Source organism: Sceloporus occidentalis, unplaced genomic scaffold (genome assembly GCF_023333645.1).
Source record: "Sceloporus occidentalis isolate IW3139 unplaced genomic scaffold, rSceOcc1.0.p SCAF_6, whole genome shotgun sequence".
NCBI lineage: Eukaryota > Metazoa > Chordata > Lepidosauria > Squamata > Phrynosomatidae > Sceloporus > Sceloporus occidentalis.
In genome coordinates this window covers 141,827,090-141,848,558 of record NW_028316986.1, presented here as the reverse complement: position 1 = coordinate 141,848,558, position 21,469 = coordinate 141,827,090, and the positions used below count along the sequence as shown (strand labels likewise).

At 39.9% G+C, this 21,469-nt stretch overlaps 2 protein-coding genes across 4 annotated transcripts in view; one reads left to right on the top strand and one right to left on the bottom strand.

Moving 5' to 3' along the window:
• LOC149311470 (uncharacterized) overlaps positions 1-21,469 on the bottom strand; it is a 42,459-nt gene that overhangs the window by 5,866 nt on the left and 15,124 nt on the right. Inside the window, exons 3-5 of one of the 3 annotated variants that reach the window (XM_089531127.1) lie at positions 20,188-20,306; positions 19,651-19,739; positions 13,772-14,111 (exon numbers count right to left, since the gene is read on the bottom strand). In XM_089531127.1, the coding sequence (XP_089387253.1) occupies positions 14,081-14,111; positions 19,651-19,739; positions 20,188-20,306 (239 nt within the window). In that variant the 3' untranslated portion in view covers positions 13,772-14,080. Of the gene's footprint in view, positions 1-13,771; positions 14,112-17,777; positions 17,929-19,650; positions 19,740-20,187; positions 20,307-21,469 lie in introns of those variants that run through there. The other 2 variants (XM_089531128.1, XR_016281805.1) reach the window with 2 other exon arrangements.
• On the top strand, positions 5,810-15,915 carry LOC149311471 (uncharacterized). Its single transcript, XM_089531126.1, has 6 exons — positions 5,810-5,913; positions 12,753-12,808; positions 12,896-12,965; positions 13,113-13,243; positions 13,620-14,106; positions 15,742-15,915. Exons 2-6 carry the CDS (start codon positions 12,753-12,755, stop codon positions 15,805-15,807), a joined length of 810 nt encoding a protein of 269 aa, XP_089387252.1. The 5' UTR covers positions 5,810-5,913; the 3' UTR covers positions 15,808-15,915.

Sequence of the window (21,469 nt, the reverse complement as noted above, 5' to 3'; positions counted from 1 at the left end):
CAACATTTATGTTCCAGTGTGACAGTTTTTCTTTGCTTGGTTATAGCTGAAAGGTGTTTCACTCTCCCTGCACAGCAATGTGTGATGAAACGTTAGGTTGCATTCTTATAATAGTGGTTCAGATATGTTTAAATGCTGCTAGTAGAGCCACATCAAGCCCTCTCAATGTGTACTCAGCTGCAGAACAGAGTGACCAGCGGTCACAAGAAGGAAGAGTGTGTAACAGTGAATATCCAAGCCTGTTGTAGAGCATGCGCTGGGTGCTAAATCTAGCATAGTTTGTTTATGGAAAGTCTTGAATCCTCTATTAGTTTAACAGCCAAATTTTGCTGGAAAGAAGAGCTCAAGTAAGATGACATCTCTAAAAATAGATTACTTCAATAAGTGTACTTATTTTACCCTCCAACAAACAGAAATACTGCTTATCTTTATTCCCTTATCTTGGCTCTTTGACATGTCATTTTATTTCATATTTGTTCATTTGGCTCCGTAGCCTATCTTTCCCTGACATTTCAGTGAAGTCCATGTTCATAGTTTGTGGGAAGGGTCTTTTAGCTTAGGAAGGGGAAAGGAAACTTTCTGGTCAGTTAACAATTCTGAAAGTTTTAGTCCAAAAAATTAACAGCCAGAATCCTGCATGACAGTTATGAATGTTACGCACTATCCCTATGTAGACTTTAGGGTCTATGTACAGACCGTGCAAGTCCCCCCAAATCCCACTTACCAGGAAGCAGCTGCTGTGATCGATGAGTGTCTCTTCTTCTGTCGATCAGGAAGAAGCTGGTTTATGGTCCCACTCATCTCCCATTCAAGCAATCTGCAGCACAAGGGGGAATTGCAATAGGTCTTGCTTCTGCCTGTCACAGCAGAGATAGCTCATGAGTCCTAAGAGAGAGTGGAACCATCATTCAGCTGCCTCCCTATTGACATCTGAACAAATCCCATTGATCGCAATGGCTGCCTCCTAGTAAGTCAAGGCTGTGGGGACAGGGGCAGTAGCACTGTAACTATAGTATTTTCACACACATAAATTCCCAGCTGGATTCCAGTCCATGTTTTCAAGCTGTGGCATACGTTGTACCACAGGTGGGTAAATTCTGCCTGGCAACTTTGCTATTTTGCAGAAGACATGTGTGCAAATGTGTGCCTTCAAGTCACCTATGTACTTATGGTCAGCCATGAATTTTAGAGTGTTTTCTTAGGCAACCAATACTCAGAGGTGGGTTTTTCCAGTTCCTTCCTCTGAAATACAGCCTACAGCACTTGGTATTCATTGGTAGTCTCCCATCCAAGTACATACTAACCAGGATTTACCCTGCTTAGCTTCCAAAATTAAATGGGATCTGGAGCTTTTTTATTTAGGCCTCTTACAGAAGCAGTGGAGTGACATAAATTTGAATGACATTTTTAAACACTTCAAACTGATAAGCTAGTGGTGTGCAGATATGTCATGTTCTGAATACAATTGGCATTATGAGGCAGTAGAGCGTAAAACTGCTCCTTAAGCTATCAAATCCCTTAAACTGGTTCTTCCCCAATGTGGTACCCTCTACATGTGCTGTATTTGGCTTATCTTGGATTAGCCATGCTGGCTGGGGATGGTAGTCACTGTGTGATGGCTACCATAGGGGATCTGTCATTTGTTCCTTTTTAGATCCCATTTCACAGTAATTCATCATTCATTTCAAAACAAGTGAGCTTACATCATGATGTTCACTGGGCCCCTCTCTACTGAACTTTCCTATTCCAGTTTTGAAACTAAATGTCACCCCTTCAGTCAGTGGAGCCTAACTGTGATGGAATAATTACTTACATCTTTCAAAATCTGCAGTCCTCAGTCCAGTCTGGGGGAACCCTAAAGCCCAGAAGGAACAATTTCAGAGCGTCTTAGGCCCCATCTTTTGTTCACTAGATTTTGTTCCACCACCGACCCGACTTCTTTCATTGTTTAACATCATTTTCACCCCACATCCAAACAAAACAAGGCACATGATGGTGGGGTGTTTTAGTTTGAAAGGCAATTACACTTCATCTCACCCATCCCTGACCCAGCCATGTTCATCTGTGGGCTTCCACTGATGATTCAGTTGGTGAACCCCCTTCCACTCGCACATCCCAAGTTCCAGTAAAACAGCTTGACATCAGCCATAACCTAAGCTATGTACTTTGTTCCCTGATTGATACCATATGGGTGGGTGTTGAAGATAACGGAGGTCTTCCCATGATCTCAACCTTGGACTTACTGCAAATCAGTTCACATAGAATCAATCCACTTTCTCCTCTGAACGGTCATCTCTGACTGGATCTTGTCCCAAATGGGTCCATTTCTCCCTTTGATTAGATGCTTTTGTCTATTAAAACGAGAGTGAGAATTCTCGATTGTACACAGGAAGACTCAACAGGGTTTGGTTTGTAGAGTACAGAGTTATGGGCATGCAGTAATAAAGCCTTTCTGCATGTGCAAGAGGGAATCCACTTCTTGAGCTGGATTCAGTGGTGGAGCTACAGAGGAGGAGAAGGAGGCCAAATGGGTGTATTGCTCCCCAATAAGAGTTCTGCCCCTCCCATTAAAATGTACCTTCACTTCCTAAATCTCTACCATTGCAATAAGTTAAAACTTCAGCTGAAGTTTTAGAACTATAGTTTAGACATCCAAAGAAAAAGGGCAGGCAAAGTTACCAAGCGAATGTGAATGCAGGAAATAGAGTTCCAGGTGTGAACCATTTTCCATATCTCTCTGCATTGCTTGCTATGCCCCTGGCTGGATTGCCCAAAGGAACAGAGAATGTGACGCTTCCACCTTCATCTGTTACATGAGTCTGGAGACATTTTTGTTGGAGTAGCATAAGCTCTGATGAACTATTCAGAGCAGCATCATAGAGTCATTTAGAAAGAGGACTGCATCGATATTTTTGATTTAAAAATCTTTTTAAATGCCTGTAAATATTGGTTTTATTAAATAAATTTTTACTCATTATTAACATAGTTTGTGCCTGTGGATCATTTCCCAGTTGCCATATTTATGCATCAGCTTAGATGCTTGCTCCTAAAATACTAGTGCTGCCTTCTCCAGATAGGAAGTCTTTTCTATTCTTTTATAAAGCTGTCTTTAGTTATCAGTTAGGCTGCTCTACTTGAAGCAGAAGTTTTCATTCTCCTAAAATCTGCTTTTAATTTTATTTGTAGATAGATCATAAAACAATATTGTTAAATAAGAATATAAAGTTGATAATGCCATGCAGTAGGGCATTGGTATCTACTAGGGTTAAGTTCCATGACTCTACCCTCCATGGATACCCAAATACATGGATGCTCAAGTACCTTTATATACAATGGTGTACTAAAATGGTGTTCCTCATATAAAATGGTGAATAACTAAAGTTTGCTTTTTGGAAATCTTTTGGGATATTTTTAAGTCTTAAGATGGTTGAATCATGGATGCAGAAACCATGGATACAGAAGAAGGCCAAGTGTATATACTTTTATTGAGCAAGTTTCAAAATCAGCTTCTCTTCTTCATCAGCTCCTGTTTACACAGCACAAGTTGGTATAGTGGTATGACTGTGTCTTACATATGCCTGTAGTTGTGGCTTTACCCCTACAGTGAATGCTGCTATAAACAGTGTAATGTGGCAAGCTCAGTGCACATTGCTATCCTAAAACTCCAAAACCTTACACAGACAGTCCTTTCTCTCAGGCCTTTCAGCAAAATAACTGTTGATTTTTTTTGGTGTTAGTTTATCCACTTCTGGCAACACACATCTTTGACACTTGTGAATGCTTTGAATTGCTCAGGTGTGACATTTTCCTTCATTGTTGTTTTGTGTCCCTTGCCAGGGTCAAGGTTATCAGCACTTCAACAGCACCTTATTTGATCAGCTGCCTGAGCCAAGAAGTCGCATGAGGACAGCTTTGCCTGCAAGTATCTTTCTTTCCAGCTTAGTATTTCAAACACTCAATAGGACATTTCCCATCCTGAATGACAGTTTCCTGAATAACATCACCATTACGACTTCAATTGGGTTTTCACTCTATTGAATATTTGCATTAGCAAATATTATGACTCCCATCCTCCAGTGATGTTTCCTGTTTTTCTGTGTAGCATGGCGCTGCTGTAAGGGATACCAGTGCAAAGGGGTACAGCCACTGACTCGCCCCCTGCACCCCACACCCAGTGTATTAGCAGTAGTTTTTATTTTTGAAGCATTTCCCCGCTTTCTGCCAGAAAATCAACAACCCAGGGATCAGAGACAGCTAAAAACATAGTAAAATCAAAATCAATATAATTAAAGCTTAAAATCAGAAAGACGACTTACATCTCCCTTCAACAACAAAATGGCTAAGCATGAAAGGCCAGATTACTATTTATTTGTTTGTTTTAAAACAAGTCATTTCCTGCCAGTGCAAGGATAATAGAGGGGGAACATCTCTTGGCAGCTATGAAGGACATTTTATCTTGTGTTTCCACAAATATATCTTTGAAAATACCCAGTGGAGGCAGGGAGTGGGGAATCCTTTGGCTATAAATAAGATGCTTCATGGTAACATAAGCACACTGCTACCCTGTCGCACTCCGTCTGCTCACTCATGAAGCTCATACTGTGTCATTTGTAAGGGAATAACATCCTGGGTGTCTGGTAGCACATGTGTAACACCAGAGGAGTCTCATGATTCTTAGCTGTTGCAGGAGACCTCACACTTGAATCTACAGGCTTTTCAGCTTTCTCAAGAGCACACTGGGCTGCTTAGCATCATTATGGTGGGCAACTTGTGGCCTTCCAAAGTGGTGAATTGCTAGTCTGCTCATAACAATCCCCTCTACAATCTGCTCATAACCTCCAACATATCACAGATGAAAACCCAAACACCTGTGATCAAGCAACATCAGAGTTTGATCAAAGTGACAGAAGTTTATTGATGCGGGAGGACACAAAAACTAGGAGAGGCTACCATAGTTTGCTTTTGCCTGAGCCTACAGGGAAAGGCAAGACTCTTCCCCTCCTCTATTCTCCCCCTGGCTGAGTACAAACTGTTTTTATGCGTTGAATTCAGTTTGCTGAAACTGAAACGAGCTGAGGACAAAGGGGGAAAGGGGGGGGGAGGAGAGAGAAACTGGAACATGTTCAAAGCAGCTGAAAAAGTGGGACAACAGAAGATTATTTGGGATTCTTCCTGCCAAAATGTCTACCTCTGAGGTAGACGCTAGTGTTAAAATCATTCAAACAATATACAGTTTTAAAACACATTATTATTCTGCACCCAAAGGCTAATCCATGGTTCCTCAGGACATTTCAGAAAGTTGTATTTTTGAGCCAAGAACCATAACATGTCTGGAGCCAAGATTTAATGTTAAAACAGTTGAATTTAATTAGTCAAATGCTCAAGGACAGAAAGGTAATCTTTATAGACCCCTCTTTCCCATATCGGATGAAGGAAGACCTGTGCTGTAGCCTGACACTTAAGAACAACTGAAGAGGTCAGTAACTGTAGATAGGAAACCAATGCCAACAGCACCAAATCTGACCTCTCCGTAGTCAGTAGAATTTTTCTTTCCCTTTCTCACACATGCCTGCCCTAAACATTTTACTAATGAGAGCTTGAAAACCAAATACCACACACACACACACACACACAGAGAGAGAAATAAGCCCCAGAGTGCTGATAACAGCTCCCAGCCCAGCCTGTGGTTGAAGATATCTCTATGTCAATAAATCACATTGTTGTTGTTGTTGTTTTAATCATGAAATAATCAGCAGGAGCTAGTTATTTATTTAAAAATGTGTTTTACAGATAGCCTGCCCTACTGAGATAGGGATCCTGTTTTATGAAAGTCTCCAGGGGTCAGGATGTGTATGGACAACTTGAATCATAATCTGATCTCACAGCGGACTGCCTTAGTCTGTCTGTGCTAAGGTTTGTCTGGGCAAATCACCCAACAAAGGGCTCATAATGCTGAGTACTTTTCTAAACAGATCTTCTCCCATAAGGGAGAAGGAACTAGACAATACAGAGACATTTTCTCTTGTATGATTGGGTCATAAACTCAAACTGCTTACAAATGCCATGTAAATGGAATTCAATTTGGCTACATGAGGATCACTAAAGCCTGTTGAAGGTCTCTTCCAGGTTGGTCTATAGAAGCATGAGATCAGGGATAGAGCTTCTTAGGTTTTGCTGATGGGTGTCACCTCTGCTTCACTCATTTTGTTCTTTTGGGGGGGTCTATTTGTAGTTTTTTCTTGAGATCTACAATGAGGCTCTTCCAATAGCATCAGCAGCTTCATTTATATACCGCATCATACTGAACTAAGCAATCTCTAAGCAGTTTACAACTGTAAGCAAACTGCTCCCAACAAGCTGGGTAATCATTTTAGTGACCTCAGAAGGATACAAGCCTGAGTTGAGCTTGAGCCCTGGCTAGTATTGAACTCATAACCTTATGCTTTGGAGTGAGTGGCTGCAGTGCAGCCATTTAGCCACTGTTCCACTGGGGCTGCTTCCAGTGTTTTGTTCAAATAGCAAGCATGGTTTGCAGAGCTAGAGTGGTGTAGTGACTTGAGCTTTGGACTATGACTCTGGAGACCCCATTTCATTCAGCCATGGAAACTCACCAGGTGACCTTGGACAAGTCACACTCAGTTTCAGAGGAAGGAAAAGGCAAACCCTCTCTGAACAAATTTTGCCAAGAAAACCCCATGATAGGGTCACCTTAGGGTCCCCATAAGTTGGAAACAACTTGAAGGCACACAACAGCAACATTTTGCTGAGGTGATCCTACCTTGTCTTGAAGGGAAACCTCTCTCCTGATGTTAATATCACTTTCAGTAGAAAAGAACTTGGGTCAGCAAGGGATAAAACCCTTATTGTCTCTCTGTGGTCCCATTGTTGCTTCTCCCTCTATGGCAGAAGATGCCTCAAATCTGACAAATAGGGTGTTATACTAGACATTCTTCCTGCTCATACCCAAAGGATTCTAGGATAATGGGATCTGACCATCACTGCTTCAGTACTTTATAAGGTCCCTTGTGACAGCATTTCCAAGCAGGGAATCAAATAAACTGGTGATTATAGGCAGGCTTTTAGAGATAAGTGCCTGCTTCATGGAATACTTTAATGGGACATCTATTTTAGGACAAATAACAGTTTTAATTTTAAGATGTTTAGGAAGGATGACTATGCAAGTTCAAATTACGAGCCTTCCGTAAATTAGCAGATGAGCATTCTTTTACTTCATTTCTATAATCTTCAGTATATAATTGTATTGGAAAGCTGGACCCTGTCCAAAAGAAGTCTTTCTCCTTAGACCGCTTCCGTTGTATTGCTCTAGCTGAAGCCACGATGTTTCGTTTCGGCAAAATCCCAGCCAAAGTACATGACATGAAAAACACCAACTCCCTCTCAGAATTCAAACATTGTTCCAAATTTAAACTAAACTGCAAAGTGGGAATGTCCGAGAAATAACCATGGGAATTAACAGTATTTGGGATAGGGAAACTATTTTCCCCGTTTCTGGAAACAAAGGAGCATTTGATACATTAAACAACTTTTCCCATCTCCTTAAAATTTGTTTTTCTTTTCCAAGTGTCAACTCACACAAAAATCATTCCCACTGAGTTCTGTAGAACTTGCTTGGTTGTGACAGCCAACTCTGTGAACCAAAGACAATCTTCTATCTTGAGTCTACCATCAGACATGCTTTGTTCTACACATACTTAAGGTATTAGCAAGAAAGACAGGATAGTTCCAGCATAACCTCATAAATCTCCTGATTTCAATTCTGAGCCTATGAACTGCAGCGAAAGTCCCATGAGAAAACAGTGCCTATCTTTTAAAAAAACAGTCATGAGGATCCCCAAGGGAATTGGCTGGTTCAGGAGGGTTCAAGGGTTGAAGACTGAAGCTTACTTGCTAAGATTTTCTCAGTAAATAGATCATGGTAACACAGGACAAGAACTACTGGGTTCAATATGAAGTATTACCATTCTTCTTTATATAAAGCATAAACATTTGAGTCTTCAGACTTGAAAAGAAATTTGGGAAATCTTAAACTGAATTGAATGCAAATCCATAGCTCTTCTCTTTCCTTTCAGTAGGAAACACATTAATACCAGCCCTTTGTTTTCTACTACAAAAGAGCATAATTTTGCAATAAACTAGATTATGAGAATACAGATCACCCCTCAGGGATTTAAACTAAGCAATTTTGCCACCAGCACTTGAAGTTCTGTTGGAGTAATATTTCCTTTGGCCGTTATGATGAGAGACGCATCCTTTTACACTACTAGCCCATTTGTTCCATTAAATAAAGTGGAGTTTGTACCATCTTGATGCTACTGGGATTGTCATCCAGCCAGCCATACCTTTATTTATACCCCCAATTGGGACTCAAAGTGGCAAACAAAATAAAAAGAATTACAATAAAAAGGCATATGATTAAAACATACCACTAGTTGAGATTAAAACAGTATTAAACCAAATAATAATAATAATAATAATAATAATAATAATAATACCATTTAAAATATTGCTTTAAAACAAAGAAAAATCACAGCTCAGTGCTATAAAGAGCAATTTTTTTTAATAAGAGCAATCGAGTTTCCAAATCTTACTGGAATAAATAATAGTAATGCTGCCTTTCACACTTTAGTCCCAGGCTTGTGGCTATTTTCCTGCTTCAGTTTTGCTGAACGGGGGGAAATTCTGGATGGGTGCCTAGTACCTCTCCCCACCTTTCATCCTTATTTGGCTGGTTCCCAGGAGACTGATGTCACTTCCCCTTCCCACACACATGCCCTGTCACAATGCTGTAATTGTGGTAGTGTGACTTTCCTTCAACACAATGGGCTCTCTTGCTGCTTTGCTTGATATGGTGGCAGTGAAATGGATTTTATAAAACAATGGAAGGAAGAATTGAGATTTCTGATGGGCACCTCTGTCCCACTATAGGGGCAGAGTGCAACAGCTGTGTTTTCTAAGCTGAATATGCTGGGCAATTGTGGCAACCCCCAGGAAAGGCTCCATCCTTGATATACCGAGTGCTTCCACTTCCTCTATCAAAAATAAAGGGAGACTATGGGGCCCAAGGCAATCCTGGAGTTAATCACAGCTACTATTCACACCCAGAACACACCATCCTGCTCCAGGATTATTCTTGTTTCACCAGTAAATAATAAAAAAGCAAACCTTGGACAAATACCATGACCTGGGCTGACAAAGGATTATGGCAAGCAGAACAGCAGCAGTGTTGTGTGAAAAGGTCCCTGGCTTCCCTGTTTTAAACCATCTTCCTTCCATGATAAAGCTTGTGTGAAAACGGCCAAACTTTTGACATGAGGTTCAATCAAGATTCTTTAAGATTGCCAAAAGATACCTCTGTGAGATCAAGTTGTTTCTGATTTATGGTGAATCTAAGGTCAACCTATCATGGGGCCATGTTGACTTTTTGTGATTATGGCATTGCCTTCTAGATGTTCACAGACTCTCTGTTTAATGATCTGCTCCAGAATCTTTCCTAGAACTGATGTCAGACTAACTGGACGATAATTGTTGGGATCCTCTTTTTTCCCCTTTTTGAAGATGGGGACGACGTTTGCCCTTCGCCAGTCTGCTGGGATCTCTCCTGTTCTCCAGGAGTTTTCAAATATGATTGCCAATGGCTCCGATATTACATTTGCCAGTTCTTTTAATACCCTTGGATGGAGTTCATCTGGTCCTGGAGACTTAAATTCATTTAGATTAACAAGGTGTTCCTCTACTATCTCTTTACTTATTCTGTGCTGAAATTCCCCTATTCTGTCCTCTGCTCCATTATCCTCAGGTTGAGCACCCTTTGCCTTTTCTGAGAAGACTGAGGCAAAGAAGGTGTTGAGTAATTCTGCCTTTTCTCTATCTCCTGTTAGCATTTTGCCATCTTCTCCACGCAGTGGCCCTACCGTTTCCTTCTTCTTCCTCTTGCTGCGGACATATCCAAAAAAGCCCTTTTTATTGTTCTTAACCTCTTTAGCAAGCCTGAGTTCATTCTGCGCTTTAGCTTTTCTGACTTTACCCCTACACATGCCTGCTATTTCTTTGAATTCCTTTTTCGTGATCACAGTGAATGACAGCTCATCCTTGGGCTTATACAGCAGTCCCCTTTCAGCATCTAATAGCTTAACACACAATACTTTGCTTTCTGAGAAAATAGTTTGTTTCATTAACCAGAGTCAGTTCTATTAACCAGGATGTAGAACTGAAAGTCCAGTGAAATGGATGAGTTTCTGGAATTAACCATTGAACTATTCAGTTTTGGAGAAACAAATAAGAACAATGTCTTGCTTACTCATTATAGTTAGAGGAAAACACATTTAATATTGTAAAAATCTAAGACACAACCATTTGAATTCATGTTGGGTCTTAAAACAATTCCAGTCCAGTTAAAGCCAACAGAAAATGGATAAGAAAAATCAGAAAGCTAAAAAATGCCTCTAAGTTTTACTCATTTTGATAGTGTGGACTCATGATTTTTCAATTTTATAAAATATTGACTATGGCCTGTTACAGACTGCCAAAATAAAGCTGCTTTGGGTCTCTTTGGAGGTATGCAGTTTAAATGATGCATGCATCCTAAGAATCCGGAAGCTGCACCAAAAGCTGCACTCCAGTGCTTAGGAATTGAGTGTGGCTTTGGTGCAACCTCTGGACTCTTAGGACCCATGCATCATTTAAATAGCATATCTCCAAGGAGACCCGAAGCAGCTTTATTTTGGCAGTCTGTAACAGGCCTATGAAATAGAATCCATTCCCTTACATGGTACAGAATAAGTAATCCCAATAGCATTAAGAAGTAGTTTTCTAATATATCACCAAACAGTGACAAGAATAATCTTTGAGCAGGTGAAATACCATTAGAATGTGCATCTCTCACAATTACGCTACAGTGCAAATTGCATACCAGTGCAAGTTCCATTTTTCAGTTCAACAGAGGTGCACATTAAATGTGAAAGCTTTGGAAATACCCCCCCCCCCAAAAAAAAACCCCAAATCTAATCATTACTTAGCAAATGATTTGATTGTGAAATATTATGTTAAATTCAAATATCAGTAGACAAAGGCACATACTTTTATGTTTTGGCAAGAACACACGGATGTTACTCGTTAACCATACATTATTAACAGCAGTTTGCATTCATTCAGTTCCATATGACTCAAGGTAATCTCAAAATTGACATTTCCCCTCTCCAACACTTATTTCCCAATTGGTATAGTCACAGAAATATTCACAAGTGACAATGCATATGCTTTTCCCGTTGACAACAGTGATAACCTCGATGTAGGCTAAACATCCTGTGTGTAGTAGTCCTGAGATAACAGGAAACTTTGGAATGTTTACCGCTGTTTATGGCACACACAATAGCTTAGCTATTCCAAAACATTTCTGGAAATCTAGCATAGGTAGGTTACAACTGAGTTAGTCTCAATTTGTACACACTTCATATAATCACATATGCACCAACACAGGATGCTTAATTTAAAAAAAAAACACTCTAAAAAGCAGTTTGTGTATATAATGAAACATTTTGCAATTAAACTAAAATCTGATGGCAATATAACACAATCAATATTTCATACATTTGTTAAACTCATTCCCTCATAAACAATTTATTATCCTCTTTTTATAGCATCTTCATGTTCTAGTGATTTCTTTACAAACTTAAGAAACACATCTGGATTAAAAGAAAAATAAGATATTAGCTTTGGTTTTTAGTTTGTGATGAGGCTGTGATATAATTGCTGAAGTGAACCAAAGAAGAAAAAAAAATCAGAAATAAAAACATAAGCATAAAATAGTATCAGTAAATACATTCACTGGTCCACTTAAGCTATTTATCTATGAATTCGTATTCTGTTCAATCATGGGCAAACAGATAACCATTCATGTTGGAAAAATACAGATAAAGTTTTGTTTATCTGCCTTTCCTCAAAAATCTGGAGCATAATTATACACACAGACACATATATATACCCTCCATACTGACCATTACAAATTTAGGTCACAAGTCTCACGTCATCCAATGTGTTCCATTAATAAGGCTTTATTAACATTTTTTAATATAAATTCAGGAAAGTTTCAAACAACGTGCAAGACAGGACTGTACTTGCCAGCTCTTCTCACGCTTTAACACTTATTATTATTATTATTATTATTAAACTTTATTTCTAAAGCGCTGTAACTATACACACTTTCCTGGTTTGGGGCGTGGCCCAATAAATGTTACATGCATAGTGTTTAAAGCCAAATTTGGTGTCTCAATGTCTGTGTCTGCCCTACTGTGAATAAGTCCCTGGAGAGGGAGGTTTTCATTACATGCTCTCAGGATAAACAGGTAGCCCTTACAATCTTGAGCATAACACCTGCTCTTCAAGACAGGGCCAAAACAGAGGAGCAGGGCCTGGTAGGAATATTCACTGCTCTTGGTTCCATCTCCCTGGAGATCCCCCCTCCCTCCCTGATGATTTCATAGCCAAGAATTAATTAGCCTTTGTCCTGGGTTTCTGGGCTTCAGTCAGAGGTCAGGCGACTTGGGAAAGATGTTTCTCAGCCTGACATATTGCTGTCATTATGCCTACATCTCCTAAACATCTTCCCAAAGAGTGGGTCCCAGGAGGAGGAGGAAGAGAGGACAAGGCAAGCGGGTGTCTTTGGGTGTTTGTGTGTGTGTGTGCGCGTGGCCATTCCAAGTTCCTTCATTCTCATTTTTCTCTCTCCTTGGCAGATGGTTAATAAGAGGGACCACAGACGCTCCAGAGCATCTCCACTGTCTCCTGAAATGTAAGACCTTCCTCCCTCCCTCTCTCCCTCCCTCCCTTTTTCCTTCTTTCTTTCCTTTCCACCATCTTTCTAATTCTTCTTTTGCAGCTCTACAGGGACAGTACGTGATCTGGACTCTTCTTTCGTAAATACTGAGGATCAAGTCCTCCCAAAGGCAGTAGGTTTGCTTGAAAGAGGCCAGACATACAGGCCTTTTGGGGGGAAAAGGGACCTTGGAGCATCCAGGTTGGCTGACTAGAGAGGGAGGGATTGGGGAGGGGGCTTGTGTAACTGCCTTCTCCCGAATTCTCTTTCCCTGGTCTAGAAGAAGGGACAAAAGCTATTTCTCCAGTGTAAGTGTTCCAAGGAACATAAAGATTTGAAGGAAGACGCTGTGCCAGCCAAGGAGCCTAGACCAACTGGTAAAAGCAAGGAGAAAAAAAAGTCTTCTGTCAGGTAAGCCTCCCTAACTCCCTTTCTTCTTTCCTTTCAACTAGTGATTAGAGAAACCCATGTTTTTCTCCTCGTTCATTGAGACCTTGAGGAGAACTTTTTAAAAAAATATTCGTTCCACAAATCTCTCTTCCAAAGGGTGATTTCTTCTCTCCCTTTCAGCAGCCAGTGAAATATTTTTCACAGATTTCTCTGAATGACAATAAAAGACAAGGCGAATAATTCCACTAATTACTTTGCATTTCAAACTCAATTACCATGTCAAAAGGAAGTTTGGCAGAGGTTTAAACAACATTCCTATGCTTAAAAAACCCTGAAGGCACACACACAGCAGGAAAGGTCTTTTTCAGGCACCATCTTTCTAATTCTTCCTTTGCAGCTCGACATGTACAGTACGTGATCTGGACTCTTCTTTCGTAAATACTGAGGACCAAGTCAATTCAAAGGTAGTAGGTGTTCTTGAAAAGGGCAAGTCAGGAAAAGAGCTTCATGATTTAGATGAACACTATCAAACAGAATGCTCCCTGCCAGAAATTCCTCTAGTACCGTCTAAAAAACCATCAAAAGCAGAGAAGGAACATATACGTCTTCCAAAAACTACCAGATTCTCCAAATATTCTTCAGATGTTGGAGCCATGCAATTTGATGAAAAAGGATTGACCTATGACCCGTGTGATATCAGCCTGTTTCCCCGGAATAAAAGGGATACAGGTCTCACACATGATTTTGTGAAGAATGAAGACAAGATCTGCAATCGCAGTGTTGAACACCTTTTCCAACAGCCCATGAATCGACAGAGGCCAGGAACTAATTTTGTCAGAGATCAGCAACCGAAAATATTTATGGCAGGCTCATCTTCTTGTCAGGTACACTGCATATAAAAATGTTTAGAATAATAATGATAACAACAACAATAATAATATAGTTATACTTCCACCTCTCCCATAGATTGAGACAAAATTACAATGAGGATTTTATTATGACCACAAGTTGAACATGAGTCAACAGTGATGCAACAGCTAAAAAGACCAATGCGATTCTAGGCTGCATCACACTAGAAGTATAGTGTCGAGATCAAGGAGAAGGTTTAGCCTGGAGAAGAGAAGGTTAAGGGGTTATATGATAGCCCTGCTTAAATATTTGATGGGGTGTTACATCGAGGAGGGAGTGTGGCTTTGGTACGCCTTCCGGCCTCTTAGGACACATGCATCATTTAAACAGCATACCTCCAATGTGACCCAAAGCAGTAATGGATTGGATGAGGGAAAACAAATTGAAGCTGAATCCAGACAAAATGGAGGTACACTCGGCCCCCGGGTTACGAAAATAATCCGTTCCGGCGCCATTTTCGTAACCCGGAAGTCTTCGTAACCCGAGAAAGCCATAGGCGCTAATGCAGAGAAGCCGCGATTTGGTGCGAAATAGCGCCAAAAAGCACCAAAAGGTTATTCGTAACCCGGAAAAACCTTCGTAACCCGGAAATATTTTTTATTTTTTTTTTTCTTCGTAACCCGGAAATTTCGTATCCCGGCGCGTTCGTAACCCGAGGTAAGAGTGTACTTACAATATTGGTTCCGAACCCAGGTATTGGGAAACAACCTCCAGCCTTAGAAGGGGTCACACTCTCCTCAGAGGACTGTGTTTGCAGTCTGGGAGTTCTCCTTTATTCGTCCCTTCACATGACAAATCAGGTGAATGTGACGGTCAGGAGTGCCTGTTATCAGCTCTGGCTGATTTCCTACCTGCGCCCTTTCCTGGAAGTCAGGGACCTTGAGACTGTAGTACATACACTGGTAACCTTGATTTCTGCAATGCGCTCTACATGGGGCTACCCTTGTCCTTGGTCCAGAAACTTCAATTAGTTCAGAACATGGCAGCCGGATTGGTCTCTGGTGCATCAAGAAGTGACCATATAACACCGATCTTAAGATCACTCCACTGGCTGCCCATCAGTTTCCAGGCCCAGTACAAGGTGTTGGTTATTACCTTTAAAACCCTAAATGGCTTGGGTCCAACCTATCTTCGGGATGCCTCCTTCCATATAATCCTCCGTACACACTTAGATCTTCAGGGAAAAGTCTGTTACAGCCTTGTAAAATAAGGCTGTCTGCGACCTCCCAGAGGACCTTCTCAGCTTGTGGAATGGCCTGCCAGACGAGATAAGTTATATTACCATTTTAAACAGCTTTTAAAAAGCTATAAAGATGGATCTCTTCCGGCAGGCCTTTCCTGAATAGTTCTCCGGCCATCGGAAGCAAAATTTGACAGCTAACGACAGTTATTTTATTTTTTTTAAAGTATGTTTTATGTTTTTAATTCCACACTGTTTAATTGTATTTTAAGGGAGGGGGGGGGTTGAGGGTTTGGATTGTATATTTTAACTTTGTAAGCTGCTCCAATTGCTTTTGTAGAGAGGCGGGATATAAATAAATTTATTATTATTATTAATCATTCTAGCATCTTTCCTATTTTTCAAACATTATTTTATTTTTATTTCACAGGTACAACAGATAGAAAAACCCACTTTCACTAATTGTGAATTCATACAAAACTATCATTTCCACTAAAACAAGACAACGATGAAGAAATGATTTTAAAATCATTATTTGAAATGCATGTTACTCTCAGGTTTTACATAGAAGCTTTACATACCAAGGCCCTGATGGACGCATCAATTCCTTACCACTGTTTCAAATAAAAAACAATTATTTGATGTATTATCTGGTGTAGTTTTTATTAGATGTCAGGGCCCAAAATTTCTTAGGGTTGTTGCAGTACCTCATAGGGTGTGACAGCTGCTGGGGAGAATACATGATGCATGTTGAATCTAGGAGCATAGCTACACTGCAGAAATAATCCAGTTTGACCGCACTTTAAGTGCTGTAGCTGCATTGTGTGCAATCTTAGGATTTGTAATTTGGCAAGGCCTTTAGCCTTCTCTGCCAGAGAGTGCTGGTGTCCTTAAAAATTAGAGAAGTATATTCAAAACTGTAAAATTCAACCTTTCTCAGATAAGATAAGATCTCAATCAACCCATTTCTAAATCTGAAATTGAAGAAGCTATCCAGTCCTCTAAATTAGGGAAAGCTCCAGGTAACGATGGGTTGACAAATTTATTTTATAAAACATTTAGGGAGGATGTGGTTGAAATTCTTCAAATAATTATGAATGAAGCAATTTCAGGTAGTTTACCCCCATCATGGAAAGAGGCGGAGATAACTTTAATCCCCAAAGAAAATAAAGATTTGGAAGACCCATTGAACTATAGACCGGTTCCCTATTGAATTGTGATTACAAAATTTTTGCATATATATTAGCCAAAAGGTTAAAAAATTGTCTGAAAGATATAATTGGAAATGAGCAAAGGGTTTTTTTACCTCAAAGATTTATTAGAGACAACAAAAGACTTCTAATAGATGTTCTGGAATATCGTGATAACCATTATGATAAAAAAATTGGGTTTATTTTTTCTTGATCTGGAAAAGGCCTTTGATTTGGTTAATTGGGATACTTTACTAAAAATGTTGAAGGTATTTAATGTGGGAGATAACTTTACTAGTTGGATAAAGACCATTTATAAAGATCAGAAAGCTCAAATTAGAATTAATGGAGAAAAGACAGAACCAATTGTGACACAAAAAGGCACTAGACAAGGATGTCCTCTTTCTCCACTCTTATTCTTGATGGTAATTGAAATCTTGATTAGGAAAATCAGTGAAACTAAAGAAATTGAGGGAATAAAGCTGAAAAGAAATAATTATAAAATCAGGGCTTTCGCGGATGATATCATTCTTTTCTGTGGAAATCCAGGAGACAACATCCAAAATATTGTAGAAGCATTGGACAACTTTGGTGAAGTGTCCGGATGTAAAGTAAATAAAGGTAAATCTAGTATTCTGATCAAAAATTTGAACAAAGATGATCAAATAAAACTAGAAAAAGAATCCGGTATTCGAATTGTCAAAAAACCCAATTATTTAGGGCTTCAAATATCCAACAAAACAATGGAATTATTCGAAAACAATTATAAGAAATTGTGGAGTAACATTAAAAAGGACCTGATTAAATGGAATAAACTATTACTTCTCTTGATCTAGATACTATACTTCTATTGATGCAGCCTAAAATTGCATTGGCCTTTTTGGCTGCCGCATCACACTGTTGACTCATGTTCAACTTGTGGTCTACTTGGACTCCTAGATTCCTTTCACATGTAGTTTCATTCAGCCAGGTGTCCCCAATCCTATATTTCTGCATTTTATTTTTCCACCCTAAGTGCAATACCTTACATTTCTCCGTGTTGAATTTCATTTTGTTACCTTTGGCCCAGCTTTCTAGTCTATTCAGGTCATTTTGAATCTCGATCCTGTCCTCTGGGGTATTAGCTATTCCTCCTAATTTGGTGTCATCTGCAAATTTGATAATTATGCCCCTAATTCTGTTATCCAAGTCATTGATAAAGATGTTGAATAGCACTGGGCCCAGCAGACCCCTGTGTTGCAGACAAACACCAGCATTTCAGAACCCAAAAACACACCTGCCTTCTAGAGCTGCAACTCCAGTGGTGTAAGAGATGTAGAAGATATGCAAGGTGCACTATGCTTTGAAAAACCAGGCACACCACAGGATAAGATCCAGTTCCCAGTACCAACATCACATCTTCATTGATTACAGAACTAGATTCCTGGGAAGATATTCCAAAAAGGTATTTTATATAAAGGATGCTATTGTACTATGCCACTGTGTTTAATGGAACTTGAGCTTGAGATTTTGGTAACCATGGGGCATCCTGCAACTAAACCCCAGTGGATGCCAAAGGCCTACTGTATAGGGATAAGTAAAGAGTGGGAAAAAATAGCCATGGCTCTAATTCTGCATTGGGAGATGCGTCTCCAGCACATATGTCTCCCAGTGCAACACCCACTCACACTTTTCAGTTTGGCAGCTCCCTTTCCAAGACAGGCATTCTTGGAAGATCCCCAAGGATGCTGACTGCAGCGGGTTCAGCAAAAAGACAGTAGCGGTTGTGTCTCTGCATCAATACAATAACAGCTGTTTTGAGGGGCTACAACATGGAAAATGTGGGCTGGGGGGGATTTTGGATATTGCACAGTTACAATGGGTTAAAAAAATGGTTTCAGTAGTGCTGGTTGAACTGCCATTTGTTCTGTATTTTGAAACCTGTTGGCCCTAAGTGTACATTATCTTCATTGTATAATCCTGAAGAATCTCGTTCTTGAAGACAAAGAAATATGCACAAAGGAAGCTCACTGTCCTCTCATTTCTGTTTATTAAGATCTCTTTCCAAATGCTACCCTTGCCCATCTCTTGCAGTATTTCTGCCAACTCCAGGTAGTTGCCTGAGTTTGGAGGAAGTGGCTCACTTCCATGGCACCTAATTACTGAGGACTGTTTTCCAAATGGGAGAGGAAAAGATGCAGTAGGGACCTGACATAAGAAAGTAGGAAAGAGCAAGAGTGAGACATTTTGATCTGCATTTTGATACAGTGGTATGGTACAGATGGATACTCACATGAAAGCAAAGTTCACACTCTATCTAATGATTTTATTTATACCCTGCCTTTCTTTAATTTGGCTTGAAGAACTTGAGCCTCACTATCAGTGGCATTGTATCATAGCTCTTATCATCTCAGATAAGTATAATCACTGGTTCAGGGACAATGGGAATTTAGGGATGATGGGAATTATAATATATTTCCATCCAGAGGGCTCCATATTTCTCCCCCCTTCTTCTATGTTATGTGTGATTTTATCCTGAAACTATTCACATGGCTTATATTCTACCAAAATGTATTTGAGCAGAGATTTATATAGCATCCACTTACCACTTGCTTCATTCCTTAACAACTGTGGTGTTTTTTTGGTGTTCGGTGTCTATGGTGTTGTTGTTTTTTAAATCTTCCTTCTGCTTTGTGAATTTCTTCCCTTTTCCTTCTTCAGGAATAAGGGAAGAGAAGACCAGCAGGCAGTATTGATCAGTTCAGATGCTTGCAAAACAAAAGGAGATGGGAGAAATGTGACTATTGGAGCCCTTTTACAGTATGCTCTGATTCCATTTCAACTATCATGGCAACATTCTCTGACAGCCTGAGATTTTTAGTTTAGGAAAGGCATTTGCAATTCTCAGCCAGAGCTCTCTTCTGGTTTTTTGACCAAAGTACAAACCTCAGGATTCCATAGGATGCAGCCATGGTACTTAAAGTGGAATCATAGAGCTATAATTGTGTAGTGAGGAAGGGTCCCCAAAACTGTGGAAGGCTGGTATTTCTCTGTTATTAATGGTTGCTGGTGTTTGTACAGATCCCAGGTCATTTGTTCTGATAATTCTGCAGATCCGTGGCATTAAGCCTTAAAAGGTGTTTGGACTTTTGCCCTTCACAATCACTTACAGTGCACACAACTGCATATACGACTTCATGGCAACTCGCATAGGTGGAGAACAGCATGGTCTCTGAATAGAATGTCTTACACATGAATCCTAAGATAATAAAATGGAAATAATAAAATTACAGTCAGCCATTGGTATCATGGGGGATTGGTTCCAGAATTTACAGCTAGCTAGCTAGCCCTTTGGGAAACAGTAGAACACTGCTATTAGCAATTTTTCACAATGTACACTGACAGAGGTTTTCTATAATGACCTACCTGCAAGTTGGAGCTCATACATATACACTCTCTCTCACACACACACATACATGCACAAATATAGTGACCAATATTCTCCCTGGGATACAGCCCCCACAGTATGCAATATCATGTACAGGAATGTAAACTGAAGGGTAATAATTCAGCTGTCTTGTATTACAGTATTTCAGTGTAATTGTCATATGGTAGTAAAATAAAGATGGTGCAGTCAAAATGAGTCAGGACAAGGGAAAAAAGACATAATTACTGCCATCCATTTGAAGAGCTAAAATTGTACTTACCAACAGCTGGTTTTCTGTGAGAACTAATTCTGTAAGGCTTTCACAGTCTCCTACTGCTTCTGTTAACTGAACAAGCCGGTTCTGATCAACTTTCAAGATGGATAGCTTTTTTAATTTTCCTAGAAACAAAGAAGAGAGCAGTTTGTGCTAAGTATTCTTTTTAAATGAGACAGACAGACAGACAAAGGCATCAGTACAGATAAAACGTCATCACTACGTATCATTACTGAGCATTTAAAAACACTGAAATATGCCTGCAAAATTCTGTCAGGTTCTTAAAACTGAGTTGCCACTTACCAACACAGCCTTATTGAAAACTACACATTATACTGAAACCTCTCAAGGCTAGTTCAGTCAAAACTGTTTTCTAGAAAAACACCCTCCGCACAGGAGGTATAGGCTGCCCAGTGAGATTAGTGACTATTTCTATGTGCATACATATCCAAGAACCTTCTGCACACTGGGTCTTTCACCAGAGGCATGGAGGTTCATTATATATGACATTGGAAAGCACATACCATCTTCTATCATTCAGATGCTACCTGTCCCATCATTTCCATCAGGTGAATTACCTCAAATTATGCTCAAAGAAGCCTGTGAGACCTGGTATCCTGACAGATCCTTGCTTACAATAGTGCCATATACAGATTTGAACCCAGGCTGGAATGGAATGTTCTATCCACAAAACTATTATGTGCTGGTGGTAGGTTCGCCTTAGGGTTTTTGTATGTCAGAAACAACTTGAAAACACACAACAACAACAACAACAACAACAACAACAACAACAACATCCTAAAGGCACCAGATCCTGCCTAATCTTGGAAGCTAAGCAGGGTCAGCCCTGATTAGTAGTTGAATGGGAGACCATCAACAAATCTAAGGTGCTGTAGGCTCTGTTTCAGAGGAAGGAACTGGCAAAACCACTTCCATGTATTCTTTGCTCAAGCCAACAGGCAACTTGAAGGCACACAGAAACTTAAATAATATATGCAGTACACAGAATGCAAATTTTGGGGTGGAGATGGGGAGTTAAACACAGTAGACACTTCGTTACAGATTCAAATGAAACTTAGCTAGTTATCTTATTCATCTGTTTCCATTTGCTCTATCACTAACGGATAATGAACTTGTGCACCCATTAGAAGGTTTAGTCCACTGGTTCCACTAAAATAAAATTGCTGATTGGCTGCTTTGAAATATATCACCAAGAGTAGAACAACTAAAAGACAGCAGCCGATGTTCAACTAGCAGGAGAAAGGTAAGAACAAGATGGTAGATGTGG

Excerpts from the sequence above, each read along its gene's own strand:
- LOC149311471 (XM_089531126.1), top strand. The coding sequence starts at position 12,753 with ATGGTTAATAAGAGGGACCACAGACGCTCCAGAGCATCTCCACTGTCT. Across the intron at positions 13,244-13,619 it reads AAAAAAAAGTCTTCTGTCAG|CTCGACATGTACAGTACGTG; the intron begins GTAAGCCTCCCT and ends CTTCCTTTGCAG. Across the intron at positions 14,107-15,741 it reads CAGGCTCATCTTCTTGTCAG|GTACAACAGATAGAAAAACC; the intron begins GTACACTGCATA and ends TTTATTTCACAG.